General features: G+C 50.5%; 5 protein-coding genes across 5 annotated transcripts; 3 read left to right on the top strand and 2 right to left on the bottom strand.

The window, feature by feature from the left end:
• Positions 1-362: 362 nt before the first annotated feature.
• PV10_04991 (uncharacterized protein) lies at positions 363-2843 on the top strand. Its single transcript, XM_016369588.1, has 3 exons — positions 363-664; positions 711-1139; positions 1193-2843. The coding sequence occupies exons 1-3, from the start codon at positions 608-610 to the stop codon at positions 2768-2770; spliced, it is 2064 nt and encodes a 687-aa protein (XP_016225376.1). The 5' UTR covers positions 363-607; the 3' UTR covers positions 2771-2843.
• Positions 2844-2876: 33 nt separating this feature from the next.
• Positions 2877-3987, bottom strand: PV10_04990 (uncharacterized protein; the record flags this gene model as incomplete). Its single annotated transcript, XM_016369587.1, has 2 exons — positions 3433-3987; positions 2877-3290 (listed from the first exon to the last, which is right to left on the bottom strand). The coding sequence occupies exons 1-2, from the start codon at positions 3823-3825 to the stop codon at positions 2877-2879; spliced, it is 807 nt and encodes a 268-aa protein (XP_016225375.1). The 5' UTR covers positions 3826-3987.
• Positions 3988-6969: 2982 nt separating this feature from the next.
• PV10_04989 (aldehyde dehydrogenase) lies at positions 6970-8924 on the top strand. Its single transcript, XM_016369586.1, has 2 exons — positions 6970-7258; positions 7332-8924. Exons 1-2 carry the CDS (start codon positions 7093-7095, stop codon positions 8654-8656), a joined length of 1491 nt encoding a protein of 496 aa, XP_016225374.1. The 5' UTR covers positions 6970-7092; the 3' UTR covers positions 8657-8924.
• PV10_04987 (uncharacterized protein) lies at positions 8780-11207 on the bottom strand. The gene has a single exon (XM_016369584.1). The coding sequence runs from the start codon at positions 10895-10897 to the stop codon at positions 10334-10336; it is 564 nt and encodes a 187-aa protein (XP_016225372.1). The 5' UTR covers positions 10898-11207; the 3' UTR covers positions 8780-10333.
• PV10_04988 (uncharacterized protein) lies at positions 9309-10291 on the top strand. Its single transcript, XM_016369585.1, has 2 exons — positions 9309-9678; positions 9777-10291. The coding sequence occupies exons 1-2, from the start codon at positions 9397-9399 to the stop codon at positions 10203-10205; spliced, it is 711 nt and encodes a 236-aa protein (XP_016225373.1). The 5' UTR covers positions 9309-9396; the 3' UTR covers positions 10206-10291.
• Positions 11208-11724: the final 517 nt, after the last annotated feature.

Below are 11724 nucleotides of genomic sequence, written 5' to 3'. Positions count from 1 at the left end.
GCTATCTGCCAAACTCCAACATTGTGAGATGACTCGTTTAGCCGAAGTCAGGTCCATGCCATTCTTCTTTGTCAAGCTGTTGTGTAGCCTCGAGTGATTTCTCCTAGCAAGGCCAACGCAACGACTATCTCCACGGGACAAGTGGCACGGTTGTAGACTTTGATCATGTCGAGCTAGACAGGTTAGCTAGACAGTCAAGTCATTGGAATACTGAAAGAATGCCCAGTGTAATGGCACCATCTACGCAACGCGAATTTCCGTTCAGATGCTGGCGCACACCTCCGTCATTGGCTCAGACCTCACATGGCCTCGACTAGACTCAACCTTTGCGATAGCTTGGATGTCATTATATATCCTCGTCCCTCGCTTTAGATATAACCCATCTTGTCGAAGGGCGTTCTGTCGCGACTACATTTCTTGAATATAGACTTTGTTACTGCTCCCGTGAGTCTGGTTTCCAGAGTTATATATTCCTCAACATCCAATCAAGCATCGTACCTTTGTACTCGACGTTTCTCCGAGGGCTCATGTAGTTGGGAAACCACTCCTACAGCCAGTTCATAGCCCTCTCGTTCGCAACTCGTCCCAAGGTCCTCCTTTCGGCATCATGACACACACGAAGCAGCATCCTCTGGATCCTCTGACTCCTCAAGAGATTACCGCCGTAAGTGCCTTCTTGAGGGTTGAGTCTCCATCTGAATGATTGCTAGGTCGCCAGCCATGTCCGGTCAGCTCACCCAGACGAGGATGCTTACTTCCGGGTAATTTCTCTCTCTGAGCCTGCGAAGGTGACGTTGCAGCCATACTTGGAAGCAGAGCATTGTGGCACGAATGGTCTTCCCCCACCAGCCCGCCTTGCTATGGTCCAGGTCTTTCTTGGACCTCGGAACAGTGACCACTTCTTTCAACTCAAGGTTGACGTCAACTCCGGGATCATTGTTGAGAAGGAGAGACTCACAGGTCGCCATCCACATGTTGATTCCAATGACATGACGAGGACGGAACGAGCATGTCTGGATGATCCCGCTGTTCAAGCCGCCATCAAAGACCTCCAGCTCCCTGAAGGCGCTACTATCAAGATTGAGCCATGGACTTATGGCACAGATGGCCTCAACGACATGAAGCAGAAGATTACCATGGTACAATTTCCTCTTTCTAACCGTACCTTATTGCTCCATTGACTCCTTGCAAGTGCTACTTTTACATGCAATTGATCAGCCACCCTGATGCAAATCACTACGCCTATCCGCTCGATTTGTGTGTAGAGATGTCTGGCGATGCTCGAGTGCTCAAGATCTACTATCTTCCCCAAGGAAGCTCCAACGACATCAGTGACAAAGCGACGCCTTTTGACCGTCGAAAGATCCACGATTCGAGCATTGAATATCACCCTGACTTAGTTCCTCAACATCGAACCACCACAAAACCATATCATGTCTCTCAGCCCGAAGGCCCTTCATTTGAAGTCCAAGGGAATCACCTCAGTTGGGAGAAATGGACGTTTCGAGTAGGCTTCAACTACCGTGAAGGATTGACATTGCATGATGTGCGGTACGATGGTCGAAGTGTCTTCTACCGTTTGTCGCTTTCCGAAATGTTCGTGCCGTACGGGGACCCAAGGCTGCCATATACCCGGAAGAGCGCGTTTGATGCTGGATCAGATGGCCTGGGCCACACTGCTAATAACTTACAATTGGGCTGCGACTGTCTAGGGCATATCAAGTACTTTGACGGTTGGCACACGACCAGCGACGGCACACCCATCAAGATGCCTAATGTCGTGTGTTGCCATGAAGTTGACGACGGCATTCTATGGAAGCATACCAACTACCGCACCACCAATGCCGTTGTGACTCGCTCACGCATTCTGGTCCTTCAAACCATCGTCACCGTGTCAAATTATGAGTATATTTTCGCATTTCAATTCGGCCAGGATGCCTCACTCCACTACGAAGTCAGAGCCACCGGGATAGTATCCACTGTGCCCATCACTATCGGCGAAAAGGTCCCCTACGGCATTACAGTTGCACCGGGCGTCATGGCTCCTTATCACCAACATCTCTTCTCACTCCGTATCGACCCGGCCATTGCTGGTCCCAAGAACTCCCTTGTCATTGAAGAATCGCATCCTATGCCGATCGACGATCCTCAAATCCACAACCCCTTTGGAGTCGGGTACACGACCACGAGCCAGACTGTGGCCAATGAGTCAGGGCATGACCTTGATCACAATGTCAACCGCGTGTTCAAGATCGTCAATGAAGACATCATCAACCCCGTGAGCAATGTACCCGTCGGCTACAAGCTGGTACCCCATTACAGCCAACTCCTTGTGGCGCACCCCTCGTCTTTCCACGCACGTCGATCAGAGTTCGGCGCCCACGCAGTCTGGGTGACACGCTACCATGACGACGAACTCTACGCTTCTGGACACCACACCATGCAATCTCTGGGCGGAGAGGGTATCGCGTCATGGATCAAGGATCGTCAAGCGAAGGCAGAGGCCGGCGACTCGGGGTCGAGTAATGTGCGTAATCAAGACATCGTCATCTGGCATACCTTTGGGTCTACGCACAATCCCCGGGTTGAGGATTGGCCGGTCATGCCGTACGAAAAGTTGACTGTTGGCCTGAAGCCGGTCAATTTCTTCACAGCTAACCCTGCTATCGACGTTGCGGTGAGTACTCAGGAGAAGAACAGAAGTGTATTGGTCAATGGAGATACCAAGAATGGTGTCTGTGGGGATAGTTCCTGTGCAAATGGCACGTGAATGCCTATGGCCACGAAATATGCGGTAGCTTCGATAGACACATAAATAACCTTGGATACCTAACTTCAGTGGCGAGGAACCACTTGTAGTATCTAGTCTCTTTCCTCTAAAGCTCCCGGGTCCCTAAGGTAATTCCACTTGTTCCTGGCTGAACAATCATCAACCCCGACAGATATAAGCTGACGGTAGTCAAGATTGATGCCAGAATGGCGACTAGAACAAGAACTAAGATATTGGCAAAGGGACTTGCACGCAGAGTCTTTAAAATCTTGGCCCTCACATCGCCCAAAAATAGATATTCACCACCGTGCCGGCGTGCGATGCGCAAACCCGGGAGGCCGTCGAGGGAGCGCCGGTTGTTAGAGGCACGATACTCGTCTATGATGCCTTGCTCAACGTATTTGCCCGACCAATGACCAAGGGTATTGCGATCATCTAGGAAGGCGGTCGTTTTGTTGGGGGACGATGGGTCTATCTTGGTTGCGAGCAAAGGCACGCCAAAGCCACATGACGTTTGAGCCTGCCAAATGATATTATCAGGTTAGAAAAGGTAGTTGGTTTGAGCGGGTTCGATTCCAAGCGCTAGCAATCATGGGACAATGTAGACAATGTAACAGGTAGTATTTACGGAACGCGAGAATGATGTGATGGTTGGAGTTTACCTTGAAAACGTCGAGAAGAATGACGGCCCTAGCCCCTGCGAAGCTCTTGTCACCCATACGCTTCAACCAATCGTCGAAACCGGGTTCATTCCATGCGACCGCTCGTCCTTTGCAGAAGAAACGCATGATACGTGGACTTGTGTCGAACGAACAGAACATGACAGTGCACCGGCCATTTTCTTGAAGGTGGGCGATGGTTTCGATCCCGGAGCCTGTGGCGTCAACGTACGCGCACAAGTTGGGATTGATAATGGCAAACGACGATGAGGGCAATCCCTTAGGTGAGAGGTTGATATGTTCACCGTGCAAAGGTGCAGATGCCACGAAGAAGACGGCTTGTTTCATCGCCCATTCTTGCAAGTCCGGCGTGATCGAATCGTAGAATTTGACCATTTTTGCCGCGTCTAACCGATCAAACGATCGGTTTTTTGTGAAGCGCTTTGCAATAAGGCGCCCCTGATTAATCACTTGAGTACGACACAAGCTGCTGTCGTTGATTGAGAGCTTTGGATGGCCGATATCTTGTAAGTATCAGTGAACTCAATAGTCACGGTGGATGGATGATAGATAGCAACGATGAATATACATATTACTTATCGACGATCTACTCGTATGCTTACATGTATCCGGCACACCATAGCCGTCAACGGCTTCTGTGCCGTCCGAGAAGGATTTGAGAGACAGAGAACCAATCATGATGTGTGTCCCCCGCGACAGGAGCGGAATCGGGAATAAGGGTGTAAATACCTGGTCCTGGTTGGTCGAGAGCGATCTATATACTCGTATATCGACACCAACTGCTGCTTCGTGATACGGATGTAGACGCTGTCACGGGTATACATCCCTGAAGATACCCCTTTACTCGCCTGGAATTCACATTGAATGGATGATCAGATAAATCGAGTGGCCTTGGCTTTGGTGTGGGGAGGTTGGCAGGTAAGTTGAGTGCGCATCGTGGGACACAAACCAAAGGGCTTCTATGCCAGCAATGATAATGTATCAAGGTTGGCACTTCAATTGATTTGAGTGTATGTTTCATGGGCTTTCTGGTGACACCAAGGGTGCATGAGTTTTGGTAGGCCATCATCGTAAGGTTGATCTAAGTCACTGAGTTGCCTAGATACGCACAGACAAATCTTTCAAAAAGCCGTGCCCGCTGTTTGATAGAAGCTTCGCAGGAATCGAATATGAAAAAAAAAAATGGTCATAGCGAACATAGGAGAGATGGATTACACATATCCTTGGAGGACCTGCTTGGCGACTTAGTTAGGTTCAAAAAAGCAAAAAAGTCGACAATTCGACAAGCCCGAAACTTCGCATATCTTGTCACGGTGTCATCTCACATCGCCAATCCTGGGTGGAGGTGTCTCTGCAGAATTGCTTCCCTCAAGGTTCACCTCCATTGCTTAGCGTCCCGTAGCGATCGTGGTTTACACACACGAGTACGAAGAACGACCCAAAACTCCGAGCAAGGCACACATGATCAAGTGGAGTGTGAAGCGACGCCTCAAGCTCAAATGAATTGCCTTCTTCAATTATGACCACGACAGCCAAATGCCAAGACTGCACTTGTACAATATATAGGGACTTTTTTGCAGATTGTATCACGTGATTCTATTGCCCAAAAAGGGAGATAATCGTGAGCAGCGGACTCGCTATGTCATTTTCAACGGCAGTGGGACAATCTTTCGCCCCCGAACGCCGCCCGGCCTACAGAAGATCTTCGGCAATCCAGGAGGTATGCAGACTAAAACTTGCCATGGTCTCGGTACATGCAAGCTACCAGGTCGGTTCTCGGTTTCTGGTTCTCGGGCTCGCGTCAAAGAGTAGTCTCAGCCTCAGCCGAACAAAAGAGGTCTGTGTGTCAGACTTAGATTTAACCAAAGGAACAATTGCTTGTATTGTCGCCAGGCAAAATTGTACCGTTCATCGGATCAGAGGAAAATCGACACGCTTAATAAACACTGTCGGCCGAAAGAGGAAAGGTCGATCTGCATTAGAGGACGCCAGGATGAGGATGCAGCTGAGACGATATGGACGACGTAGACGATGTCCCGTGGGCCGATCTCCCAGACCAAAGGGGAGAAACACCTCGAGTCCAGACTACAGCGTAGGTGCCCTGTTCGGCGTTCGGGCCCCGCTTTCGGTGCACTGCAACAGGATGCTTTTTCGATTACCACTTACTAGATGTGACTGTTTCAAAGGATTGCTTCAAGGAGGCATCCATGGGAGCTGGATTGGCATAATCGAAGCGGGCCATCAGTCCTCCCATGCGCATCAGCTGATGGGTGGCGAGGTCTGCTGTATGGGTAGGGTTTTGATCGCACAAAACGTCATATAATAGTAAAAGTCGAAGAATAATGCAGGGCAGATGATATCGAGTCGATAGCTGTAACCTGTTGCTACCGAGCCAGGGAGGTCCCCACCTTGATCCGTGCCATTTGAAGACCTGGAGGCTCCACGGAAGCTAAATCTTCCTTTTCGAAGCGCATTACATGTGTTCTAGGTCACGGTTGAGCGGGTGCACAAGAAGCGGACCCGAGGAAGCAAACCGGGCACCTTCGTCCGGGGGGCGCTTAGATGAGGTTGCGGCACAGCCATGACATGATTAAAATTTGTGGGCGTGGGAGATTAACACGCTGTTTAGCCAAATCGAGGAGGGCAAGCGTGCTTTTCGATTTTTACCCCTCCACCCCTCCACCCCTCATTGTGTTATACTCGGTATGTATGGGGGGACGCCTGGCTGGACCAACCTTCCATCAACCAGCTACACCGCATGTATCTATATACACATATGTCCAAGGTAGGGACTGTAAGATCTCTGACAGGACTAAGGCTTACCGTGGTTAACGGTGGGAGATGCTGTGGTCAGGGTAATGACATTCCGTGTCAACAGCAGCCTATCACTTCATCCACTAATGAGTAGGTATCTTAGGCACTGTAGCTCGCCACTGGAGCTTAGGACGCCTGGAGCGCTTCACTCAATTTCCATGTCGTGCATGTCTAGCAATTCGACAGTAGTCTCAGAGCATCTAAGCCTCTTCGGACCCGCCCCCTCCACGGCCATCATCGGAGGAGGCAAAAGATTAGTATTCGCACGAGTACGTTGCTACACTCTTGGTACCTCGATTCGTTCATTAGTGCCAGTGGAAGACAATTGCGCGTTACCATTTCCCGACATCCCGACTCTGGATCCCATCCGTTGGTCCACCGTAAAGGACAGTTCTCGCCCTTCTGGAGCTCCTTATAGGTTCTGTGACCCTTTGATCCAACCCCGCAGTACTCGAAGATGCGGAAAAGATCCAATCATGGGCATGGCTACGCCTAGGGCTGACGGAATGAATGCGCCGCTTGTCCCAAAACCCTGTCGCAGCTACCCGTTCGGCCTAAACAACCGTGGCTTCCCCCCATGATCAATGGCTCGGTGTAATGGCAGTCGCAACCATGAGTGGATGCGGATGCAGCTCCTCCTTTGGACACTGACACGACTCACCCTCCATCGTCCCTTCCCCGCGCAGAGATATTTCAAATAAAAGAAGTCTCTCGACCCTCGGTCGCTTGCCTGGATCTTGTTTCTTCCCATCCCCCTCCATCTAATTGATTTTGTTCCACCTGTGATACCCACTTCGAGCACTTTTTCATCCATTCCATAACATCATCATGTCTCTCACTCAGAAAATTGAGACCCCTAGCATCACCTACGAGCAACCCATCGGTCTCTATATCGATGGCAAGTGGGTGAAGGGTGTCGAGGGCAAGACCTTTGAGACCATCAACCCCGCCACCGAGAAGCCCATCATCTCCGTCTACGAGGCTGGTCCTGAAGGTGTGTGAACCTGGCCTCGTCCTTTTCACAAAATGTTCTTTGTTCTATGTAAATCTAACCCATCTCGTCCCAGATGTCGATATCGCCGTCAAGGCCGCCCGTAAAGCCTTCAACGGCGTCTGGGCCCAGACCCTTCCTTCCACTCGAGGCGCCCTGTTGACTAAGCTGGCCGACTTGTTCGATGAGTACTCGGACACCCTCGCCGCTATTGAGGCTCTCGATAACGGCAAGGCCCTGTCCATGGCCAAGGTCGATGTTCAGCTGTCCTCCGGCTGCTTGAGATACTATGGTGGATGGGCTGATAAGATTCACGGAAAGACCATCGACACAGATCCAGAAACCTTCAACTATACGAGACACGAGGCTGTCGGTGTTTGCGGTCAGATCATCCCATGGAACTTCCCTCTCCTCATGTGGGCGTGGAAGATCGGACCTGCTTTGGCCACTGGTAACACTGTCGTTTTGAAAACCGCTGAACAGACTCCTCTCTCTGGTCTGTTTGCCGCCACTCTTGTTGAGAAGGCTGGATTCCCCGCCGGTGTCGTCAACATCATCTCTGGATTTGGTAAGACTGCTGGTGCCGCCATTGCCTCGCATATGGATATCGACAAGGTTGCCTTTACCGGCTCAACCGTTGTCGGCCGCACCATCCTGCAAGCTGCTGCCAAATCCAACCTGAAGAAGGTCACTCTTGAGCTCGGTGGCAAGTCACCAAATATCGTCTTCAATGATGCCAATATTGATGACGCCATCTCGTGGGTCAACTTTGGTATTTTCTTTAACCACGGCCAGTGCTGCTGCGCCGGTTCCAGAATCTACGTGCAGTCTGGCATCTACGACAAGTTCATCGAGGCATTCAAGGCCCGAACTGCCAAGAATGTCGTGGGTGACCCATTCAAGGCTGATACCTTCCAAGGCCCCCAGGTCAGCAAGCTTCAGTTTGATCGTATCATGCAATACATCCAATCTGGCAAGGAGGCCGGTGCCAAGGTCGAGACTGGTGGTGAGCGACACGGAACCGAGGGCTACTTCATCCAGCCCACCATCTTCTCCAACGTCAGCGAGGACATGAAGATTATGCAGGAAGAAATCTTCGGACCTGTCTGCGCCATCAGCAAGTTTGAGACCGAGGAGGAGGTCATCAAGGCCGGTAACGAGACCACCTATGGTCTTGCCGCCGCTGTCCATACCACAAACCTCAACACTGCCATCCGCGTTGCCAACAGCCTCAAGGCTGGCACCGTCTGGGTCAACAACTATAACATGCTCAGCTACCAGGTGCCCTTCGGTGGCTTCAAGGAATCCGGTATTGGCCGTGAGCTTGGAAAGTATGCTCTCTCAAATTACACTCAAATCAAGTCTGTCAGAGTCCGCATCGGTGGTGCTCTCTTTGGCTAGACGAGTCTACCAGAAATCAAATTGTGAAAAAGAAACCAAAAAATTACATATGCAACAAGACAAGGACTACCCGAAGTTGTTGTTCGGATGTACAAAGGATATGGCTCCTCGAGCCTGTGCAATGTGGATGAGGCTGCTGGCGCCAGAAATTCAACTATAGTCACGGTAACTCGGGAAATGTCGCCCGAGTTCCATCTCTTTAGTGTACATGTCATGAGTTATGATATAACCAAGTAGTCCCCAAGACCACCTTTGCAAAAACTCAAAAGTCATGTCTCCGTGGTCTCCTATCCATCATAAGTTTACCGCCCCGTGCGCCAGTTGGTCAGAAGAGATGTCTCTCGCCCGAGAGGATATCCACGTGACATCTGCCCCGCTCTAGAAGTGTCCATTGGGAGACGGTGCAATTTCTAATGGTCGCCGCCTCTTCAGTGCTAACGCCACCAATACTCCGCACTGGTTGCCCAGAATGCTGGGAGAGGCTGCCATGGAGGTTGATATAAATATCGAAACCGCCTCGGTAGCGCATCTGGGGCTTGACGTATATCTCACAAGGCTCAAATTGCTTACTCAACTCGGATACCCCAACCGCGACCCTGACTGAAGAATATTCTCACTATCGACATCACGACTTTATTTCTCTTGTCAAGCGAGACATTGAATCAAGCCCACCAATAGCAAATTCCACCAGAAGAACTGATTGTGTCTTCCTCTGACACACACATACACATCGCCCGTGTATGTGGAGAGCGGTAGTTCTAGTTCGACCAAAGACCGCATTGCGATTTTCAAGACCACAAGTTGCATTGAAGGGCCGCAACCCCAATCGCATCTCGGCTGCTTCATACAGCATGTCGTCTCCAATGGCCGGACCAGAACCGCCACCAATTCCTGAGTGTGAAGCAAGCAAGTCAAAGGGTGAAGTTCCGGCAGCACAATCACAATCACATCCTCCTTTGCCGAAACTCTCCATGCAGGACTTTCACGTGTTTAACCGCTTGGCCTCCCTCATGGAACGATATGTACGTGTTTCTCCTTGGCTCCACGGCTCTAGCCTTTTGATGCCGATCATATTTTGATATCACCATGCTGACATGAAATGACTTTTGTCCCTCTCCAGCATAACCATTTTCGACAAGTATGGAACATGCTATACAATGCGTGTTGCACGGGGTCGCGACCCCAGGGCATGTCGATTCGGTCGTTCATCGCCCAAGGCCTCAATCTGTGTCGTATGATCACCATGCATCACATGATTGAAGAACAGGAATTCTATCCTCCCCTCGCGGAGCGAATGCCCATGTTTAGGGATGACGAGCATTTGATTGGTCAACATGCCCTCATCCACGATGGCTTGGACAAGTTGCAAGAGTATTTGGGAAAGTGTCAAGATGGCGAGATCGAACTGAGGTTGGCTGAGATGAAGTCAATTATGGACAGCTTCGGCGAGGTCCTTTGGGCCCATTTGGAGGATGAAGTGAGAGATCTTGGTGCTGACAATATGAGGAGGTATTGGAGCAAAGATGAGATCCAGGCACTTCCCTTCTGAGAGCCGGGTTGGTGCACATGCATATCGCGCTGATAGAGGCAGGTAAACGTCCCTGCAAAATAAATACTGGACATCGAAGTTCTGCTGGCGCTGTATCTGCCACGGACCTTGATTGTTTGAGCTTGGAATCAATCAACTTCTCTTTCCAGGAAACTCGGATCATTTTGAACTCGTCGCTCGAATTTGGCCCACCATTCCTGAAAGCTCTTTAACGGAATGACTTCAACCCCATTGGCCAGGTTACCGGCAAAACTTGATGTAAAGTTGTAGGCGTTCTGAATGATCCTTTGGGCCAAAACTCGGGTATCTGGCGGACGTTTGGTGACCGCAGTGGAACTCGAGCCTTGAGAGGACTGTTTCAGTTCTGCCAGGAGAGCCTGAATGTTTTGAACTGGTTCGACCGAAATGCCCAGGTTGATTTCTCCCGGAGCCTGGTTGTCAGATATATTGACTTTGAACAACGCCGAGGGCTTCTCGTTGGCGATGGCCCCGAGGAACTTGAAGCCTTGCTCGCCTGGAAGCTGCATATACACCCCGGCTGCGGTGTCCGGAGGCAGTTGCTGGTTGGGATGGAGAAACACACCTACATTGTGAAACGGTGGCTGAGTCGGAATGGAAATCGCAAACTGATTTGGCGACACCGTGGTGAGCTCGGGTATCAGCGGCCGCGTGGGGACGAATGCTCCGAACATTTTCGAGTACTGGTAGGTTTTGATCCAGAAACTGCTTGGGTAGACAGTTCAGCACGTTTGTATATCAAGCTTGAGGTCCGAGTCACGGATGTGACCAGGTACGGAAAGAGGTCCCAAGGGGGATAATATCAAATGGTGTAGAACTGGACCGAAACGAGAAGAAATAGCTAGAGACAAACCACAAGTTCACATTCAATTTCTAGAGTTGGTGGGAGTGCCTGACAAGGCCAACGATGCTGATGATGAAAAAAAGATAGTCAAGATGTCATAGACAGCTATACGTTAAGGAACGCAATGATCTCGAGTGCGAAGCTCAAGTCGTTGGAGGATGAAGTTCTTTGGACAGTGGCATTTGGTGGCCTGCCCTCGAGTGAGAGGAGCTAGTAAGTCACGTGATCACAACTACGAGTGAACCTGCCAATTCTTTACGATTCAACGCGAGTTGCAGGAAAACTCCCCGCCGAATCTGGCGACCAGTACCGCCGCTTTTGGCAGTTTAGGAGTGGCCTTGCCAAGGATATCAAGTCTTCTCAAGGCGGACGACGACCCTCCGACCTCTTCGCTTTGAGGCTGTTATGTAACGACACCCACGAGGAGTGAATTGACAATGAAACGACTGTGTTAGAGACCATGCCTGCTCTCTAGACCACAAGCGCAATTCAGGAACAGTTTCATGCTTCGCTGTAGAGGAATATCCTGGCGGGGAGCATGTAAAACTCGGCCGAGATGTAAATGCGAACCGAAGCGAGGTCGTGTCCGTCACGTAACTCCCTTTCCTCATATATGGTCTGTACATTACGAAGTCACCGGCATAAAGACACCTTTTA

The sequence above is a fragment of the Exophiala mesophila genome, assembly GCF_000836275.1.
Source record: "Exophiala mesophila strain CBS 40295 unplaced genomic scaffold supercont1.3, whole genome shotgun sequence".
Lineage (NCBI taxonomy): Eukaryota > Fungi > Ascomycota > Eurotiomycetes > Chaetothyriales > Herpotrichiellaceae > Exophiala > Exophiala mesophila.
Note: the sequence above shows the minus strand (reverse complement) of the source record. Positions and strands in the feature narration are given on the sequence as shown.

What these genes read in the sequence shown, in the direction of transcription:
- PV10_04989 (XM_016369586.1), top strand. Translation starts at nt 7,093, where the DNA reads ATGTCTCTCACTCAGAAAATTGAGACCCCTAGCATCACCTACGAGCAA. An exon ending in CTACGAGGCTGGTCCTGAAG is followed by an intron (nt 7,259 to 7,331) that starts GTGTGTGAACCT and finishes ATCTCGTCCCAG; the next exon opens with ATGTCGATATCGCCGTCAAG.
- PV10_04988 (XM_016369585.1), top strand. Translation starts at nt 9,397, where the DNA reads ATGTGGAGAGCGGTAGTTCTAGTTCGACCAAAGACCGCATTGCGATTT. An exon ending in CCTCCCTCATGGAACGATAT is followed by an intron (nt 9,679 to 9,776) that starts GTACGTGTTTCT and finishes GTCCCTCTCCAG; the next exon opens with CATAACCATTTTCGACAAGT.
- PV10_04991 (XM_016369588.1), top strand. Translation starts at nt 608, where the DNA reads ATGACACACACGAAGCAGCATCCTCTGGATCCTCTGACTCCTCAAGAG. An exon ending in CTCCTCAAGAGATTACCGCC is followed by an intron (nt 665 to 710) that starts GTAAGTGCCTTC and finishes AATGATTGCTAG; the next exon opens with GTCGCCAGCCATGTCCGGTC. An exon ending in TGAAGCAGAAGATTACCATG is followed by an intron (nt 1,140 to 1,192) that starts GTACAATTTCCT and finishes ACTCCTTGCAAG; the next exon opens with TGCTACTTTTACATGCAATT.
- PV10_04987 (XM_016369584.1), bottom strand. Translation starts at nt 10,897, where the DNA reads ATGTTCGGAGCATTCGTCCCCACGCGGCCGCTGATACCCGAGCTCACC.